At 46.7% G+C, this 18224-nt stretch overlaps 1 protein-coding gene across 2 annotated transcripts in view; it reads right to left on the bottom strand.

The window, feature by feature from the left end:
- The window catches only part of LSMEM1 (leucine rich single-pass membrane protein 1), a 142590-nt gene that overhangs the window by 25520 nt on the left and 98846 nt on the right, over positions 1-18224 (bottom strand). For both annotated transcript variants that reach the window (XM_086919318.1, XM_086919323.1), the window contains exon 3: positions 15900-16022. In XM_086919318.1, the coding sequence (XP_086775444.1) occupies positions 15900-16022 (123 nt within the window). The remainder of the gene's footprint in view (positions 1-15899; positions 16023-18224) is intronic.

Raw genomic sequence — 18224 nt, 5'->3', positions numbered from 1 at the left:
TATAATTTATGTGGGGAAGGCAGTAGGTATTGTCCTGTAGGCACCACAAAAAGATTCATCATTCCGTCATGAGCTATCGTCTGCTCCAGAAATGTTACCGCCCTGGAATTACTATTACAGGGTTGAGGCATGATAATTCCAGGAGTACAGAAATAGCAGGGTTACAACTTTTTGGGGAATAACATCCAGAAATCAGTCTTTCTGCATGGATGTCCACATGCTTCTCCCCAGTATTTCACACTGAGAGTACAGCTTTTTCTATCCCCAAAACCTCCATGTAACAAGCATTGGAAATGCAATAGGTCTCGCACCATTAGAGTTAGTGCTTTTAGAATTGTTTATGGGTTTTTTTTGTAAATGTTTAGCATTTTTGTTTCCTGTAGCCAATGCTAAAGAATTACAAATAAAAAAAGCCATAAACATTTCTTAAAGCTGTAACTGAAATGGTCTGAGACCTATTGCACTGTGTGAGGGTGAGGGGTTGAGGGTGAGTGAGGGTGAGTGAGGGTGAGGGGTTGAGTGTGAGTGAGGGTGAGGGGTTGAGGGTGAGTGAGGGTGAGGGAGGGTGAGGGTGAGTGAGGGTGAGGGTGAGTGAGGGTGAGGGTGAGTGAGGGTGAGGGTGAGGGTGAGGGAGGGTGAGGGTGGGTAAGGGTGGGTGAGGGTGAGTGAGGGTGAGTGAGGGTGAGTGAGGGTGAGTGGTTGAGGGTGAGTGGTTGAGGGTGAGTGGTTGAGGGTGAGTGGTTGAGGGTGAGTGGTTGAGGGTGAGTGGTTGAGGGTGAGTGAGGGTGAGGGTGAGTGAGGGTGAGGGGTTGAGGGTGAGTGAGGGTGAGGGGTTGAGGGTGAGTGAGGGTGAGTGAGGGTGAGGGGTTGAGGGTGAGTGAGGGTGAGGGGTTGAGGGTGAGTGAGGGTGAGTGAGGGTGAGGGGTTAGGGGTGAGTGAGGGTGAGGGGTTGAGGGTGAGTGAGGGTGAGGGAGGGTGAGGGTGAGTGAGGGTGAGGGTGAGTGAGGGTGAGGGAGGGTGAGGGTGAGTGAGGGTGAGGGTGAGTGAGGGTGAGGGGTTGAGGTTGAGGGTGAGGTGTTGAGGGTGAGTGAGGTGTTGAGGGTGAGTGAGGTGTTGAGGGTGAGTGAGGGTGAGGGAGAGTGAGGGTGAGGGGTTGAGGGTGAGTGAGGGTGAGGGGTTGAGGGTGAGGGAGGGTAAGGGGTTGAGGGTGAGTGAGGGTGAGGGGTTGAGGGTGAGTGAGGGTGAGGGGTTGAGGGTGAGTGAGGGTGAGGGGTTGAGGGTGAGTGAGGGTGAGGGGTTGAGGGTGAGTGAGGGTGAGGGTGAGTGAGGGTGAGTGAGGGTGAGGGGTTGAGGGTGAGTGAGGGTGAGGGGTTGAGGGTGAGTGAGGGTGAGGGTGAGTGAGGGTGAGTGAGGGTGAGGGGGAGTGAGGGTGAGTGAGGGTGAGGGGTTGAGGGTGAGTGAGAGTGAGGGTGAGTGAGGGGTTGAGGGTGAGGGGTTGAGGGTGAGGGGCTGAGGGTGAGTGAGGGTGAGGGGTTGAGGGTGAGTGAGGGTGAGTGAGGGTGAGGGTGAGGGGTTGAGGGTGAGGGGTTGAGGGTGAGTGAGGGTGAGGGTGAGTGAGGGTGAGGGTGAGTGAGGGTGAGGGGGTGAGGGTGAGTGAGGGTGAGTGAGGGTGAGGGGTTGAGGGTGAGTGAGAGTGAGGGTGAGAGAGGGGTTGAGGGTGAGGGGTTGAGGGTGAGGGGTTGAGGGTGAGTGAGGGTGAGGGGTTGAGGGTGAGTGAGGGTGAGTGAGGGTGAGGGTGAGGGGTTGAGGGTGAGGGGTTGAGGGTGAGTGAGGGTGAGGGGCTGAGGGTGGGTGAGGGTGAGTGAGGGTGAGTGAGGGTGAGTGGTTGAGGGTGAGTGGTTGAGGGTGAGTGGTTGAGGGTGAGTGGTTGAGGGTGAGTGGTTGAGGGTGAGTGGTTGAGGGTGAGTGGTTGAGGGTGAGTGGTTGAGGGTGAGTGAGGGTGAGGGTGAGTGAGGGTGAGGGGTTGAGGGTGAGTGAGGGTGAGTGAGGGTGAGGGGTTGAGGGTGAGTGAGGGTGAGTGAGGGTGAGGGGTTGAGGGTGAGTGAGGGTGAGGGGTTGAGGGTGAGTGAGGGTGAGTGAGGGTGAGGGGTTGAGGGTGAGTGAGGGTGAGGGGTTGAGGGTGAGTGAGGGTGAGGGAGGGTGAGGGTGAGTGAGGGTGAGGGTGAGTGAGGGTGAGGGAGGGTGAGGGTGAGTGAGGGTGAGGGTGAGTGAGGGTGAGGGGTTGAGGTTGAGGGTGAGGTGTTGAGGGTGAGTGAGGTGTTGAGGGTGAGTGAGGTGTTGAGGGTGAGTGAGGGTGAGGGAGAGTGAGGGTGAGGGAATGAGGGTGAGTGAGGGTGAGGGGGTTGAGGGTGAGGGAGGGTAAGGGGTTGAGGGTGAGTGAGGGTGAGGGGTTGAGGGTGAGTGAGGGTGAGGGGTTGAGGGTGAGTGAGGGTGAGGGGTTGAGGGTGAGTGAGGGTGAGGGGTTGAGGGTGAGTGAGGGTGAGGGGTTGAGGGTGAGTGAGGGTGAGGGTGAGTGAGGGTGAGGGGTTGAGGGTGAGTGAGGGTGAGGGGTTGAGGGTGAGTGAGGGTGAGGGTGAGTGAGGGTGAGTGAGGGTGAGGGGGTGAGGGTGAGTGAGGGTGAGTGAGGGTGAGGGGTTGAGGGTGAGTGAGAGTGAGGGTGAGTGAGGGGTTGAGGGTGAGGGGTTGAGGGTGAGGGGTTGAGGGTGAGGGGTTGAGGGTGAGTGAGGATGAGGGGTTGAGGGTGAGTGAGGGTGAGTGAGGGTGAGGGTGAGGGGTTGAGGGTGAGGGGTTGAGGGTGAGTGAGGGTGAGGGGTTGAGGGTGAGTGAGGGTGAGGGTGAGTGAGGGTGAGGGTGAGTGAGGGTGAGGGGTTGAGGGTGATGGGTTGAGGGTGAGTGGTTGATGGTGAGTGAGGGAGAGGGGTTGAGGGTGAGGGGTTGAGGGTGAGTGAGGGTGAGGGGTTGAGGGTGAGGGAGGGTAAGGGGTTGAGGGTGAGTGAGGGTGAGGGGTTGAGGGTGAGTGAGGGTGAGGGGTTGAGGGTGAGTGAGGGTGAGGGGTTGAGGGTGAGTGAGGGTGAGGGGTTGAGGGTGAGTGAGGGTGAGGGGTTGAGGGTGAGTGAGGGTGAGGGTGAGTGAGGGTGAGTGAGGGTGAGGGGTTGAGGGTGAGGGGTTGAGGGTGAGTGAGGGTGAGGGTTGAGGGTGAGTGAGGGTGAGGGTGAGTGAGGGTGAGTGAGGGTGAGGGGGTGAGGGTGAGTGAGGGTGAGTGAGGGTGAGTGAGGGTGAGTGAGGGTGAGTGAGGGTGAGGGTGAGTGAGGGGTTGAGGGTGAGGGGTTGAGGGTGAGGGGTTGAGGGGTTGAGGGTGAGTGAGGGTGAGGGGTTGAGGGTGAGTGAGGGTGAGTGAGGGTGAGGGTGAGGGTGAGGGGTTGAGGGTGAGGGGTTGAGGGTGAGTGAGGGTGAGGGGTTGAGGGTGAGTGAGGGTGAGGGTGAGTGAGGGTGAGGGTGAGTGAGGGTGAGGGTGAGGGGTTGAGGGTGAGGGGTTGAGGGGTTGAGGGTGAGGGGTTGAGGGTGAGGGTGAGGGTGAGGGGTTGAGGGTGAGGGTGAGGGGTTGAGGGTGAGTGAGGGTGAGTGAGGGTGAGGGGTGAGGGTGAGTGAGGGTGAGTGAGGGAGGGTGAGGGGTTGAGGGGGAGGGGTCGAGGGGGAGGGGTCGAGGGGGAGGGGTCGAGGGTGAGTGAGGGTGAGGGGTTGAGGGTGAGGGGTTGAGGGTGAGGGGTTGAGGGCGAGTGAGGGTGAGGGGTTGAGGGTGAGTGAGGATGAGTGAGAGTGAGGGTGAGTGAGGGGTTGAGGGTGAGGGGTTGAGGGTGAGTGAGGGTGAGGTGTTGAGGGTGAGTGAGGGTGAGGGTGAGTGAGGGTGAGGGGTTGAGGGTGTGTGTGTGACAGTAACTTGTGTGTGTGAGGGCAGTGTGTGTCAATGCAACGGGGCTCATGTTATCGACCTCAGAAGCATTAAAAGTGTGTGTCTTGGAACGTCTGAGGGCAGCTCGTGTTACAAGCTTGCTTTGAAGATGGTCATGCAGTGCTGGGAGTGGAGCAGATGGTCCTGTTTATGACCTGCAGAGCGCGTGTGAAGTGGGCGCGGATGAAGTGACTGGGGGGTGAGGGGTGTGCAGCCTGGTGTGCTGAAGCCTGGCAGCAGAGGCGGCGCCTGCACACAAATTGGCTAAGTGGCTAAGTGGCTGGTGGCAAATGGACGCACATCAAAGGAGCCGCGAAAGTAGCATGCAAGCAGAGGGCTTTTTTATTTATTTCCACTCATCTGTACTAGTGTTCGTGCTCAAATTACCCCAGATTACACGTAAATTATACATGATGAAAGGCCAAGAAATGATGTTGGGTTACTCCCACAATATATGTACAGTTCATGAATGTGCAATTTGTTGTTTGCTGATAGCTGGATTAATAAAGCTAGCTCAGAGGGTTAAAGCGCTGACGACCGATCTACCTGTGATATGCAGTTAACACGCTGGAGACCCTTAGGGCCGACGCAGCCTCTCATGTTTCTGCGGTCGATAAAATGAGCAGCTGGGTTTATGTGCACATATAAAATAAATTAGTCTCTATTTTCTTAGTATTATTACAGTTAAAGTGTAGGCTGTTTTTCTGCATTTAGTTCAATATACACTGCTATAACCAGTGTCGCACGTTTAGTTATAATGTTTCTGATTGTCAGTTAGTTTTCGGGTGGATTAACTTTCTTCTTTAATCCTTCAGTGTTGTCTTGTATTGTTTTATACGCATGTCAATGTTTGTTGGTGAGTTTAGTACACAAATTCGGTATGTCTGCATTTGCTACAGTTTTGGGTCTTTCGTGTTTTTTAGAAACGGATGGAAGGCTTCTTGTGGTGATTGTGAGTTAAACAATTGCCCGTGCGACTGTTCCTTGTGCGTTGTTTCAGAGTCGTAAGAAAGGTAATTTAAAGGGAAAAAAGAAGGAAGAAAAAGAATTACACATTGAGAGAAGGAAACTGTGGAGTACAGGGAAAGAAGAAGTAAGCCCTGAAGTGAGAGAAGGACTGTCATAGGGAGGATGAGGAAGACGAGGCAGACTGAGGCAGCTGGAGAATAATGGAACGTGAGAGAGTGATGCGTGGGCAGAGAGAAGGCAGGCGCTGGAGAGGGAGGGGGTGGGATGCCTGCGAAAGGGACGACACACAGAGCGAATAGAGGTTACAATGAGGATCAGAGAGAAGAAAGGTAATTTAAAGGGAAATATTAAAATAAAGAAAAATAATGAAGAAAACAGAGCACTAATTAAAAAGTGAGAGATGGGCGAATGAAAGAAACCGTGAAAAGAAATGGAAAGGAAGGAAGCAGTAAGTCGGCCGGCTGGGAAATGCTCTCGGCAATTCGATTTGCAGAAATAGAAGACAGACGCATTTTGTTGACAGTGGTGGGTGCGAAACAAAACCTCTAAAATGTAAAATGTAAGGACTGGAATCCGCAGTTGCACAAAAACAAGTAGGTTAAACACATCATAAGGAGCATTAAGACCTTAAGGTGTAGTAAACCTTTTTAAAGTGGAATTCCCAAAATCCCCAATGTGAACATGTTAAATAAAACACATGAGATAGTAAAAACGTCTGTTAATTATTTTAAAAAAACAACTAATCAGAGCGTAGTGAAACCCTTGTAAAGCATAACCCAAACATTTGGGTCCCCAGTATGAACATGTGAAAAAACATCACAGGGTGAAGTGAAAACAACTGTAAAGTGAAACAGAGACACTGAAGGCTCTCTCTGTAACACCAACATGTGTGATAAGCAAAGTCCCAGAGAGAAGACCTAATAGTAATCGCCTCAACATGAGATTTGCTGATAAGTGAGAGATTTTATAGGGATTATTGGGCATGTCTGAGATGTCAGAGAAGGGGATATTAGTACAAAAACCGCTCTTGGCAAAGTCAATATATCTCGCCCTTGCCCCAATTGACGTTGCTAAGATTGTAAGCCCTGTCGTACAGCATCCCGATTTTGTACAGCGCTGCTTTTTTTTTTTATAACAGGAAAAAGGGTACAAGCAGTCGGCTTTGTAATTTGTAGGCGCAAGCACCAAGCATGCATGCACCTACACACAGGCAGTTTTAAATAAAAAAGATTTTGCTTGCTGGTTTGAGTTTGACTGGTATAGAAAAACAAAACTGTGGAGCGGGAGGAGAGAGCAATAACAATGTGGGGGTTGTAAGGAATCAGAGACGGCATTTTGTAAAACCATATGAGGGCACGGGAGGGGGAAGGAACATAGGTGATGGGTGAAGAACACGTAGAAAGAGTAACGTGAGGGTGAGATCATGTACTGGATAATGGGAGGGTGAGATGCTGCACTGGATAATGTGAGGGTGAGATGCTGCAACTGACGTATTGAGCAGTTGTAGGAAGGGCTACAGCTGCCGTTTTTTGGAACTGTGGAACCAGGCTTTAGTCCTTGCGTCTGTTCAAAACCTGAGATTCTGGGCAAGTCACTTAATTTCCCCGTGCCTAAAGCAAAATGAACGTGCCCTTCTATTATATAAGTGTTGCTTTTGTAAAATCCTTCAATAGCTTCCACTCGAGCTCAGGTACATAGAAAACATAGAAAAAGAAGTAAACATCATGTGAAAACCGACTAAAAACACAGAATAGTTTAAACATACAGATATCACCTGCCACAAAAAGCCGACTCTCTAGTCAGCTAAGCATACCTGTGACTTAGAAGCTGCCCTTAAGAAGAGTGCCGAACAACTCACTCCAAATCAACGATAACAATAAAATACAACACACCAACCCCTCAACTCTGACTCACGCGCTGCACTGCTGGTAATGATTATTGGGCGGCTGGCGAGGCGCTCTACACAGTGTGTTTGCATGCAGCACATGGTTCCTCCGGTCAGGCTGGAGTATATGTGTTCCTGGCTCTATGTGCGCCCTTTTTTGCAGTGCATTGTTGTGACTTTAAGGCAGCTGCTTATACCATGCCTACCTTCATTGGAGCTGCAGGAAGGGCGCTCTGGAGAAGCCCAAAGCCAGTCAAACAATGGGAGGGAGAACTAGCTTCGGTGGGAGGGGACTCTGAATGCTGGAGCCAGGACTTCTCCAGGAAGTGGTGGTCTGCTTTCCTGGCCGGTATTTTGGCTCTGGAGCAAATGAATCTGAGGGAGGAGGAGCGCAAAAGGGGAGGCTGAAGCTAGCGGTGACAATGGAAAGCTGCATCTAGTCTCTAATACCTTCCTGTTCAGTATTAACAGAGTGTGGACGGGTTCTCGGTATCAGCTCTCCCCATTGAAAATTAAAAGGAAAAGTGAATGCCTTTGTGTTTTAAAAAAATGCCTTCAGCGGACCACGTTTGTTTTAGAGCCTAGACACACCAATAACCATGTGCTTTCACCGTAACACGGCGGGCAGGGGAGGGGGCGGAGAGGGGAGAGGTGCGACACGGCAGGCAGGCAGGGGAGGAGAGTAGGAGGAGGAGGGGGAGGAGAGTAGGGGAGGCAAGGCTAGCGGCAGGCAGGCAGGGGAGGAGAGGAGGAGGGGGGAGGAGAGTAGGGGAGGCACGGCCTAGCGGCCGTGCAATCAAGTAGTGAGGGGGCGGAGCTGGGGGAGGCTGTGGAAGAGAGTAGGCAAGGCAGGCGGCTGGGGGCATGTGCACGCGCATTTAAGCTCAATGCGCATGCGCATTGAGCTTAAATTTCTCGTGCACTGCAAGGAATCGCCACGATTCCTTGCAGTGTGGATAAAGAGCGGATAAGTGCCAATACTCTCGCCTTGCTCGATGCGCATGCGCATCGACAGGCGAGACCTAAAAACACAAAAACTGGGAATTCTGAGGAGCTCCCTGTTGCAGAAGTTTAGGGGCCACTTGTTATGAGTGCCTAAGAGAGGTGAGAACCTCTGGGGTCCCCCACTCAAAGCTCATCCAAAGAGTGACACTGAGGAGCACCAGGGCTGCTCAACTTGTTCTCAAAAGACAAAAGTACACTCTGACTGTGAGGGGTAAAATGATGGGTGTATGTGGAACGTTTGTGCCTCAATGGTCCGTCATGAGTCTCTCCCACACATCCCAAAGCATTATGGTTACAAAGGTCTTTAAAAAGTTGAAGGGCAATATCCCAGCTGTTTAGCATATATTACAGTAAAGTTCAACCTAGTTCAATCAGACAGGGGTGATGTCACTTGAGGATGGGTTACTGTCATATTCAGATGCGTCAGAGCTTGTGTCCTGTAGACAATATGCCCTCAGAGTGCTCCGTATATGCTTACGTCTTAATGTTTGAGATTGCATCAATGTATATATATCCATTGCGTTACTGCATATCACCATTTCCTTAATTAATTTACCCTCTTAAGGTACAGTGATCAAGTGCATGGCAACTCTACGCTTTGCCAAAAGCAGAGCCATTGGAGATGTTACAAGGAAGCATTTAAACATACCCAGGTGCGCTATCAATGGGTCCAGACTGATATGAGTTGAGTTCTTATCATTTTAGATACAGTGTGAGCAACATGACCCCAAAAAAATATATTAGTGGGCAGGACCGTGCGAGATGTAGGAAATCAGTATGAAGGGGAAAAACAGCAGGGACAGTTGAGTTTGGCCTATTCTAGGCAGGGTTCCAGCTTAATTTATTTCCTATGTAGATTTATAGTGCAATATTTAATGCCTATAGTTCATAAAAATGTGCCTACCCCAATGTCTAACTCCCATGCCCGTTTTCCTGGCACCAGCCCAATAACTATGGAACCATCCTTTTAATGAATGCTATGCGACCGGCTATAGATAAGGCAGCGGCTGCCATGTTTTTACACAGTAGGCAAACTATTCCGCAGCAGGACAACTATTCCACAGCTGCGCCGTAATGCAGTCTGATCACAGCCTCAATATTGTGGTGAATTTGTATGCCAAGGGATGTTATCAATTCATCCACCCAGGAGATGGACAACTCTCTCAGTGCTCGATGGTGGACTCAGTAAGCAGGAACAATTCAGATTTGTTTCAATTTATTTTAATGCCTGAATATCCACCAAATCTAACCTCTCTGATTACTGGCACAAGATTACGCCCTGGAGCCCTGGTGAAGAGTAAGATATAGTTGGCATACATGGACATGAGCAGTTTCCTTGACTCAGTGTGTGGCCCACTCTGTGAATGGTACACTTTACAAAGCTTTATTTCGATATAGAAATATTTTAAAAGCACATAACCATAAAAATACAATTCATGTTGTTAATAAAAACACTTAATAAATAGTTAAAAACGACAAGTTAAATCAGTATTAAACCATTTACAGCTTTGAGTTAGATGAAAAAGAAAAACAAAGGATTGCCTAAGAAAGGGCGCCTGTGGGCGGTTCTCCATGAGATGGGGTTCCCTCTGCCCATTCTGCACTTGTTGGCCCGCATGCATGATGGAACTTACGCACGCATTCAGTGGGGCACGAAGGAGCAGATAACAGAAAAAATGCCGGTGAACAGAGGCGTCCGCCAAGGATGTGTTCTGGCGCCGACCCTCTTTTCCTTATTTCTTAATAGGGTGGTTTCTTTCTTATCTGACATTGATGCTGATGCCCCTAGTTAGTTTGGCCGGTGTGAAAGTCCCTGCCATGCTCTTTGCCGATGATACGCTACTAGTCTCTAAAACGCCCATGGGGCTTCAAAAATTGCTGGATCGGTTTTGTGTTTTTTGTAACTTAAGGGGCTTGGCTATTAACACTTCTAAAACCAAGCTCCTCTATTTTAATCCCAGTAGAAAAGCCAATCGTACGCTCACTCTTAAGGAAGAGCCATTAGAGCGGGTTAAAATGTTCGACTATCTTGGGATTAGGATATCCGACCAACTCAAGTGGAACCCCCACATTGAAAAAATCGCTTTAAACCACAAACGAGTTGTGGGCGCCATAAGCAGGGAGCACAGATCCTCAGCATCAAGACCCATAGCTCCTGCTTTAGAGATCTATTCTGCAAAAGCAGTAGGCAGTGCACTGTACGGGGCAGAGCTCTGGGGATTTAATAATGTTGACCCCCACATAATGGCCGAAAACAAATTTTACAAGGAGCTATTGTCCATCCCCAGGAGTACCCCTAGCAAGCCCGTTCAATACGACCTTGGACGCAGATCTATTAAAGATCTTATAATTCTGCGTCCGCTTCTTTATTGGGCTCTCCTGTGGCGCATACCAGAGCTAGAGAGCTACGCAGACGGCCTTAAAGAAGTAATGAGCTTGCAGGGGTCAGACAAAATAGTCTGGCTTTCTAAAATGAAGGAACTTCTGACGGCCATTGGCCTATGGGTGGCGTGGGAGTCCGGTGCTTCATTATCTAAACTGGAAGTCAAGCGGGCTTACTGGCGGTGGGTCGACGCCCAACAATCTAGAGCGGATAACTTGCGCAGACTCACTGATGAGTTTCGACTGCATAAGACCGTACCCTTGCTTAAACCCTACACGGACTTTATTAGAAAACCCAATGATAGAGCCTTATATGTTCAGTTTAGAATGGGAACCCTACCAGTCTGTGAACGCACCTCTAAATGGAAACCCCCCTATCAGACGCTTGCCACCTGTCCGCACTGCAGCACTGAACTGGAAACTATCCCACATGTTTTTTTTGTCTGCAGTGCCTACAATAAGCCTAGATCCTAATGGCTAAAACCTGTCTGTCGCCTACTTGAGACCAGAGGCTTTGCCCCAGCACTAAGAATTTTAAAATCTAACCCTAATACAGTACTGACGTGTGGGGTAGCCAAATTTCCTAGCTGGGCGTGGGTGATAAGATTTAAAGCTAACTGATGAACCCTTTCTTAGGCAATCCCTTGTTTTTCTTTTTTTATCTAACTCAAAGCTGTAAATGGTTTAATACTGTTTTAACTCGTCTTTTTAACTATTTATTAAGTGTTTTTATTAACAACATGAATTGTATTTTTATTGTTATGTGCTTTTAAGATATTTCTATATCGAAATAAAGCTTTGTAAAGTAAAGTAGAATGGCACACTTGAAGATATTTGCTCATGGGATCCATAGCCAGTAAAAAAGTAGTCCCTTGACTACTGGGAAAGGGTCTGACACTATTCCCTTTGCACATATCACAGGTTTGGCATATAGCCAGATCGTATTCGGGAATGGTTCCCCAATGCGATATCTGTGCAATGTAGTCATTTCATAAGCCCATTCTAGGGAGTCAAAAGCCTTTGCTGCGTCCAAGAAAACTGCTGCGAATTCAAGAACAGAATTGAGGGAATTAAAACAATGGTATGTAAATAAAGTGAGGTAGATCGATATGGGACACATCTTAACTGGAATGGAGAGACCATGCTCTCCATAAGGAGGGACAGGGGATTTGACAGGACCTGCGCTAACTAATATAGACCCATATTTCTCTTCCTATATCTTAAGTATTACATTGTGACTTCTAGCCCCCTTAAGTAGCTAAACTAGCGTTCTGCTGGGAGGTTCTCCCTCGCTATATCTGCAAGCTTGGGTACATTTCGTCAGGAAAGCCGCCTGTATGTCCGCCTTTACATTAAATTGTTGTGATATAATATTCATGCTCATTAGGTATGGCGCTCTGGCCATGGTAGAGACCTCAGCCTCTAGTTTCCGAATATCGCGTTCTACTTAATAAAGCAGCATCCAGATAATTTTAAGAATCCCCGCCTGTTTTGTTAAAAGTGTTCCCCTAACATAGGCTTTAAAAGCTGCTCATAGAGTGGAATAGTGGGTCACATAACCTACATTGTGATGGAAATATTCTGTTGGAATACAGACTTCCTCTTTATCAATCAACAACGTTTATTAAAAATGCATAAAAACACACAGAACATCATGCAAACAGTTATTTATACATTCTATCCACCTTTAAAATCATACACTCTGTGACTTGATCAAAAAAATAAAAGCCCTTAAAATATGAAATATAAAACAAGCCTAACCCCATAGAGCTAAAATCAGTTGCCCCTCGAGATACATATCAGATATACCACAATAAATAGCAGAGACATATATCAAAGTGCTGAATGTGCTTAGCGGTTTCTCTCTTTTTGCACCATCTGGGGGTATCTATCCAGACCCAGGGACCTATAGGTAAATAACTGTCGGGTGGAAGCCCTTCTAGTTTATATGGCCGCTTGTAGAAATGATGCCATCACATAACATACATATGACGTTTCCTATTGTTGGAGAACTACAAGAGTAGAAGTGTGATTGGTTAAACTAAACTTTTGCAGTAAAGGGACAAAATACCTTTTCCTCTCTTTCCCGTAAAAACACAAAAAACAGGATATGTGAGGTAGTTTGTTTATATAATGCATCGCATGGGCAAGTTGGAAGGCGAGCTAGAGAGAAGGTATTAGCCGGATATCCCAGCATAAGTGGGATGTTATCTAAGCATAACCTAGTCATCAGGTAGCATTGATGGGTTTCACGTCAAAGGAGAGTAAGGAAGAGGCTCCACGCAAGACAGGCGGTACTGCTTGATATAAAAGTATTGTGTGCTTTGCCATATGCCTTTCCTATCTAGCCTGAGAACAGTTAGATAGAAAAATATCTTTTAATTTTGATCTAGGGAAGGTTACACAGCAAATAGGGTTTTCATAAAGGTATGCCAAGCCCAAAGAGGCAAATGACTGTCTCACGTATATTAGCCAGGCAATGGATTCTGCATGATCAAGATTAATAGCATCCCTTTGATATATTTGTTATGTGGAACATCTTGTCTTTTCCATATTGAAATCCACAACAATAGCAGGCTATTTTAATACTGTTGCTAATGCATGGCAGGCCTAGTTCCTTATGTGCAATCAAATTTGGGCACAAACCCAGGACAGACAGTAGCCTTTTGGTAAACTTGCCTTCTATAGTTTGTAGGGGTTCAGCATGTACACTGCTGCATATTGCTACCCCGTAAGTCGTATATAGAAATGGCTTTTCCTAAATAGATTTTAATCATTCCTGGATGGGCCTATTTCCTACGTTTTTCACAAATTTAAAAAGAGCGGCTATGCTTTTCGCCATGTTATTTACTCTGTTTGTTACCATCTCTTTCCATGTGAGGTTGTTATCAAAAAGGATGCCTTAGTAGGCGAATTTGTCTACACATACTATACTATTTCCCTCAATGTGAAAACGCCTTGCTTTTGTCTTGCCATCACCCATCCTAAAGATACATGATTGTGTTTTATTTACATGCAATTCCAGATCCGCTATATAGGCTGAGTTGGTCGCTATTATGTTTTGTAAGGCCATCGAGGTTCTGGGCATCAAAACTGCATCATCTGCATAAAGCAGAATTAGAAGAGGAATAGAAGCGGCATAGGGGACGTCCTTGCAGTTATTTATCAATACCTTATTTTGGTTGTTTACATATAGTGAGACTAGGAACTGAGCAAGGGCCCATCCCTGCCTCACACCCTTCTCAATTTTAAAAGGTTGAGGGCCAGATGTACGACCCTATATTGCATGCGCAAACGGGGTTGCGAACCGTTTGTGCATGCAAAATGCATATTGACCATGTACTAATCCTATTTAGCGAGCCGCAATTTTTTTACAACTCTCTAAATAGGATTAGCGACTCACTATTCGGAAGGGGCATTCCAAAGGCGTCTCTTCCTAATAGCAAGTCTGAGCCCTATGTAAGAATGTTTTCTGACCACAATTGCGGTTGCAAAACAGTCGTGGTTTAGCACCCTTCTCAGAAGGGTGGTAAAGCACTTTCAAACGGGAAGGGGTCCCCAGGTGACCCCTTCTTTTTTGTGAATACAGGTTAAAGTATATTTTAGCAGCAGGCAGTGGTCCCAGGGACCACTACCTGCCCTTAAAAAACGTAAACGAAAACATTACATTTTTCTTTTTTTAAATGCAACCCCATTTTCCTTTAAGGAAAACGGGACCCTCTTTTAACTTCCTTATTTATAGAGTATATGAACTTACAAGGTGGAGTGAGTCAATTGCAGCTATCTAAGTTCTCCAATGTGGCACATCTGTTTCTAGTAGGTATATTTAACGTGACCATCTGGGGGGCAAAGTAAGTTGCCCATTTCACTAACGGAGTTTGGGTCAGTGAGATATGAATCTGGACAGAGGGGTTTAAAAAAAAAAGAAAACAGGGGGACAGTGTAAATCTGAGTCAACAGTATAGGAGGGGGAGGTGGGTTGTCTTAACAGGTCACCTGCCAAACACACATTGTCGAAGTTAAGCACTATGCAATGACCCTTTATTGTTTTTGGGGCAGGGCCCACCCATGGTATTCTTCTGGCCATAATCAAGTGATCCTGGATAAAGCAACCAGCTCTTTCAATTCTTGTTAGTCAGTGCCTGGCTTTACCCAAGAGTTGGCATGTCGTTTCTTGTTGATTGTCTCTTAATAACTGGACATTTACAATAATTACTACAAATGGAGGTAAATTTAGGCGAGGAGAACTGTTTCCCTTCTCCATCATATCCACCTGAGGGCTTTTCCTTGAGGTTGGTTGCACCCCACTCCTACTACTCCATTTCTACCCCCTCACCTGCCCTCAGTACCATATCACCCTATAGATGATGGCGGTTTGTTTAATAGTGCCTCATTGGGGGGTATACTCTGAGTTTACGTCACTCTTTAATTTTCATTAGGCGAATAGGATCAATCAAGCCTTCCTTGGTCTCTCTCAAGAGGGCAATTTGTGCATCTGCATTAGCTCGTGAATTTATGTTTGTCATTAACCACATCAATGCTACTGCAATTCTCCCTCTGTGCTGAGGAGTCTTTGATTTCCATTATTCATGATGAGCTGAGCTCGTCATGAGCACACAAGCAGTGTACTGCATGACGAGCTGAGCTCGTCATGAGCATGGCAGGGGTTAATGTTGCTGAGAGGTTTGTATGGTTGAATCCTCTCCAATTCCAGCCAATGACTTAACAGACAGAATTCCCTCAATGTCCGCTCTATACTGGGCAGGCGCTGGGTAAAAGGTTGTAATAGGTGCGCAAGGGTATATCGTAATTCGCCACACAGTTCAGGCAAATTCAGGCTTGTGGCTGATGGTCCATATGATTGGTCTTGAAAACGATCTTGAGGGTTAGAAATAAACTGTGTCACTGGAGTCTTACGAGCTCTTTAAAAGGAGGTATCAGGAAGTTCTTTAGTGGCGCCTCTTTTGCAGTGGAGTCAGTGGGAGTGGGCATTATGGGGCCAACGGAAAACTGTATGGAGGTAGAAGGCTCAAAAGGGCCAGTTTTTAGGGGCTCATCTAATAGAATCAGTGAAGGTGGCTCAGTGTCAGAGTTCACCAGGGTCTCCTTTCCGCCACTCCCACCTCCCAGTGAAAGTCTCAATTCGGTCAAAGCGATTTTGTTTGCAATGGCTGATGTAGCTTTTACCAAAAAAGAGTCTAAAGCAGTTATAGTTACCCCCTCCGATGCTGGCTGGTTTGTCATCTTCTTATCCGTCTTACCCTCTCCAGACCGGTATTGGGGCACAATAACAGATGCATTCTGATGGACTTGCCTGGGCATGATGGAAAGGAGGGGCTAACACTTCACTTAAATAGGTATATTTCAGCTGGGCGCAATGGGGACATGGTTTACAGGCAGCTTTAGAACTGCAGTTTGTTTATTTTATGAAAATGAAAAATGTTTTGTATAAAAAACCTTTCTTATAACAAACATTTTGGTGAGTATATACGGATTTAAAATGTCTTTAGTAAATGTATAAAATTGTGAATTTTGACTTTTAGAAACGTTGCTGTGCCCTCTTTCATGAGGAGTAATTACTGTAAAATTATAAAATTATTTAATACAACTTTTTAATCGCAAAACATGACATTTGTTAGTTTGACTTACCGAAGAAGCCAACAATGCATAGAATCAGTATGCAAGTAACTGCTGCAATGATGATCAATGTTAGGAGGAAGATACATTGGCCCCTCATGGTACTCCATGGCATCTCATCTGTGCTGTCCGCGTCTGTTAGAAAAAATACAACTGTAAAGACACCTTTAAATAAATAGGATAATGAGCTTCCTGATGTAGCTGAATGTCCTGGTTTTCTTGGTTATTAGCTTTTGGGGGCTTCATACCATATTCAGTCTTCACTGCAAACATAAATACTGATATTTAGTGGGGTAGATATTCTGTATAAACTCTGATATCAAATCCCTGTTCCTAAATTTGGACCATACATTTCAAAGGAGCAGTAGGATGATGCTTTTGAGCTACACCGAGCTTGGAAGTAACATAATGTTTGTTATTTTCTAAAAGATAATTTCTCCTCTCATGAGATACAATCTTTGCACTCTGCAGAACAAAGCAAAACAGGGTCTGTTTCAACGTGTACTGTTGTATGTTGTTCTGGAATGTTGGAGTTCAGTGACTTTGTTGGGGAGTTCTGTCTGGGGCATATTGCTATCCATCTTAGCATATACTGACCATTCTCTATGACATTTATTGCAATGAACACGCATAGAACTGTGCACTGTGGTATATTTTAATGAATATTCATTGCCACTTTTAATTAATGAGGTTTACAGGCAAACAGGATACAGCTGCTGTTAGACTTGGCTTTTTGCAGTGGGTTTATCCCAGACTTTTTGCTTTTTGGCCTCCTGTTTTCTGACCCTGATTTTGTTGCTTTTAGGACACTGGCCACTTTATCACTGCTAATCAGTGCTTAAGTGCATATGCTGTCCAGGTGCATTGTGTTTATGGATTGGTATTTCCATGTTTGGCTTATTTGATTTACCTTTAAATACCTAGTATAGTGCACTATGTGTGCCCAGGGCCTGTACATCGATGCTGCTAGTGGGCCCGCAGCACTGGTTGTACAACCCAGACAAGCAGCTTTCAAAGGATTCTCAGACCTGCCACTGCAGTATCTGTGTATTCTCAACAACAAGGGAACCCACATAGGTAAGAAAGGACCTTGGGTAATAGCTATGTATTCAGAACAATGGTCCTTACATTAACCAATATACGAGAGAAATAAATATAGGCTAAAATTAGTGCTATATTTTGAATGTCCAGCCGGACAAAAAGTTTAATACTTCATTAAATTATTGATAGACATAAATACAACACAACAATAATAAGGACACAGTCCTGTATCCTACACAAAAACACAATACATACACATTTAAAACAAAGACTTTTCAGGCAAAACAAAAAGGGTTTGTAAATTGTAGAATATTATTATGGATCATCATCAGGACTTTTGGATGGAAGCCTGAATAAGTGTAGGCAAAAGCCTAGTGTACCACTATTTATGAAGATAAAAACCAGCAAGGAAAAAAGTGGTAATAACGGATTCCTGTTGAAGTGAAGTAGTCCCAATGCACTCCTCAGCCGTTAGATGCTGCCTGTATTTAGAGAGGCGGCAATCAACATAAAAAGACGCTGCAATGGCGGATTTCAGTAAAATTAACTTGTGGCAATGCACAAGAAGGTTTGAGCAGCTCAATGGCAACAATGTAAATGCAGAATTGTGGAGAAGACAAACCGCCCTTCGTGGGCGTGTTAAATAACTATGTTTGCCCAGGTCCAGACCAGTACATCAATGCTGCTAGTGGGCCTGCAGCACTGGTTGTGCCACCCAAACAAGCAGCCCTTCAAAGGGTTCTCAGACCTGCCACTGCAGTATCTATGTGCAGTTGTGACTGCCATGTCGACTTGGCAAGTGCACCCACTTTCCAGGCCCTAATATTCCATTGTCCTACATGTAAGTCACCCCTAAGGTAGGCCCAAGGTACACCTGGGGCAGGGTGCAGGGTATATTAAAGGCGGACATGTACTGATGTGTGTGACATGTCCTGGTGGTGAATTACAGTGTATTTAGTTTTTCACTAGAAAGGCTATCTGTCCCATAGGATAGAATGGGAATTTACTTATAACATCTTATAAGCATATCTACTCATTTTGACTGGGGGCATGGCCTGACACCGATGTAGGGAGAAGCGGACCTCGGAGGTCCTCCGTGGCTTCCCTCCACTACCAACGATCCTGAGACATTAGAGGGGCCCCTTACCATATACCCTCTGTCAAAACAACTGGTGCCCTGCCAGGTTCATTGCTGGGGAGCGCAGAAGCCATAATAGGGGAGACAAAGCCAGTTCATTGCCCCGCTCGTATTCCGGACGAGGCGGTGCTAAGATTGCAGCCGTGTACTGAAAAGAA

Source organism: Lissotriton vulgaris, chromosome 1_1 (genome assembly GCF_964263255.1).
Source record: "Lissotriton vulgaris chromosome 1_1, aLisVul1.2, whole genome shotgun sequence".
NCBI lineage: Eukaryota > Metazoa > Chordata > Amphibia > Caudata > Salamandridae > Lissotriton > Lissotriton vulgaris.
This window is presented reverse-complemented; position numbering and strand designations above follow the sequence as displayed.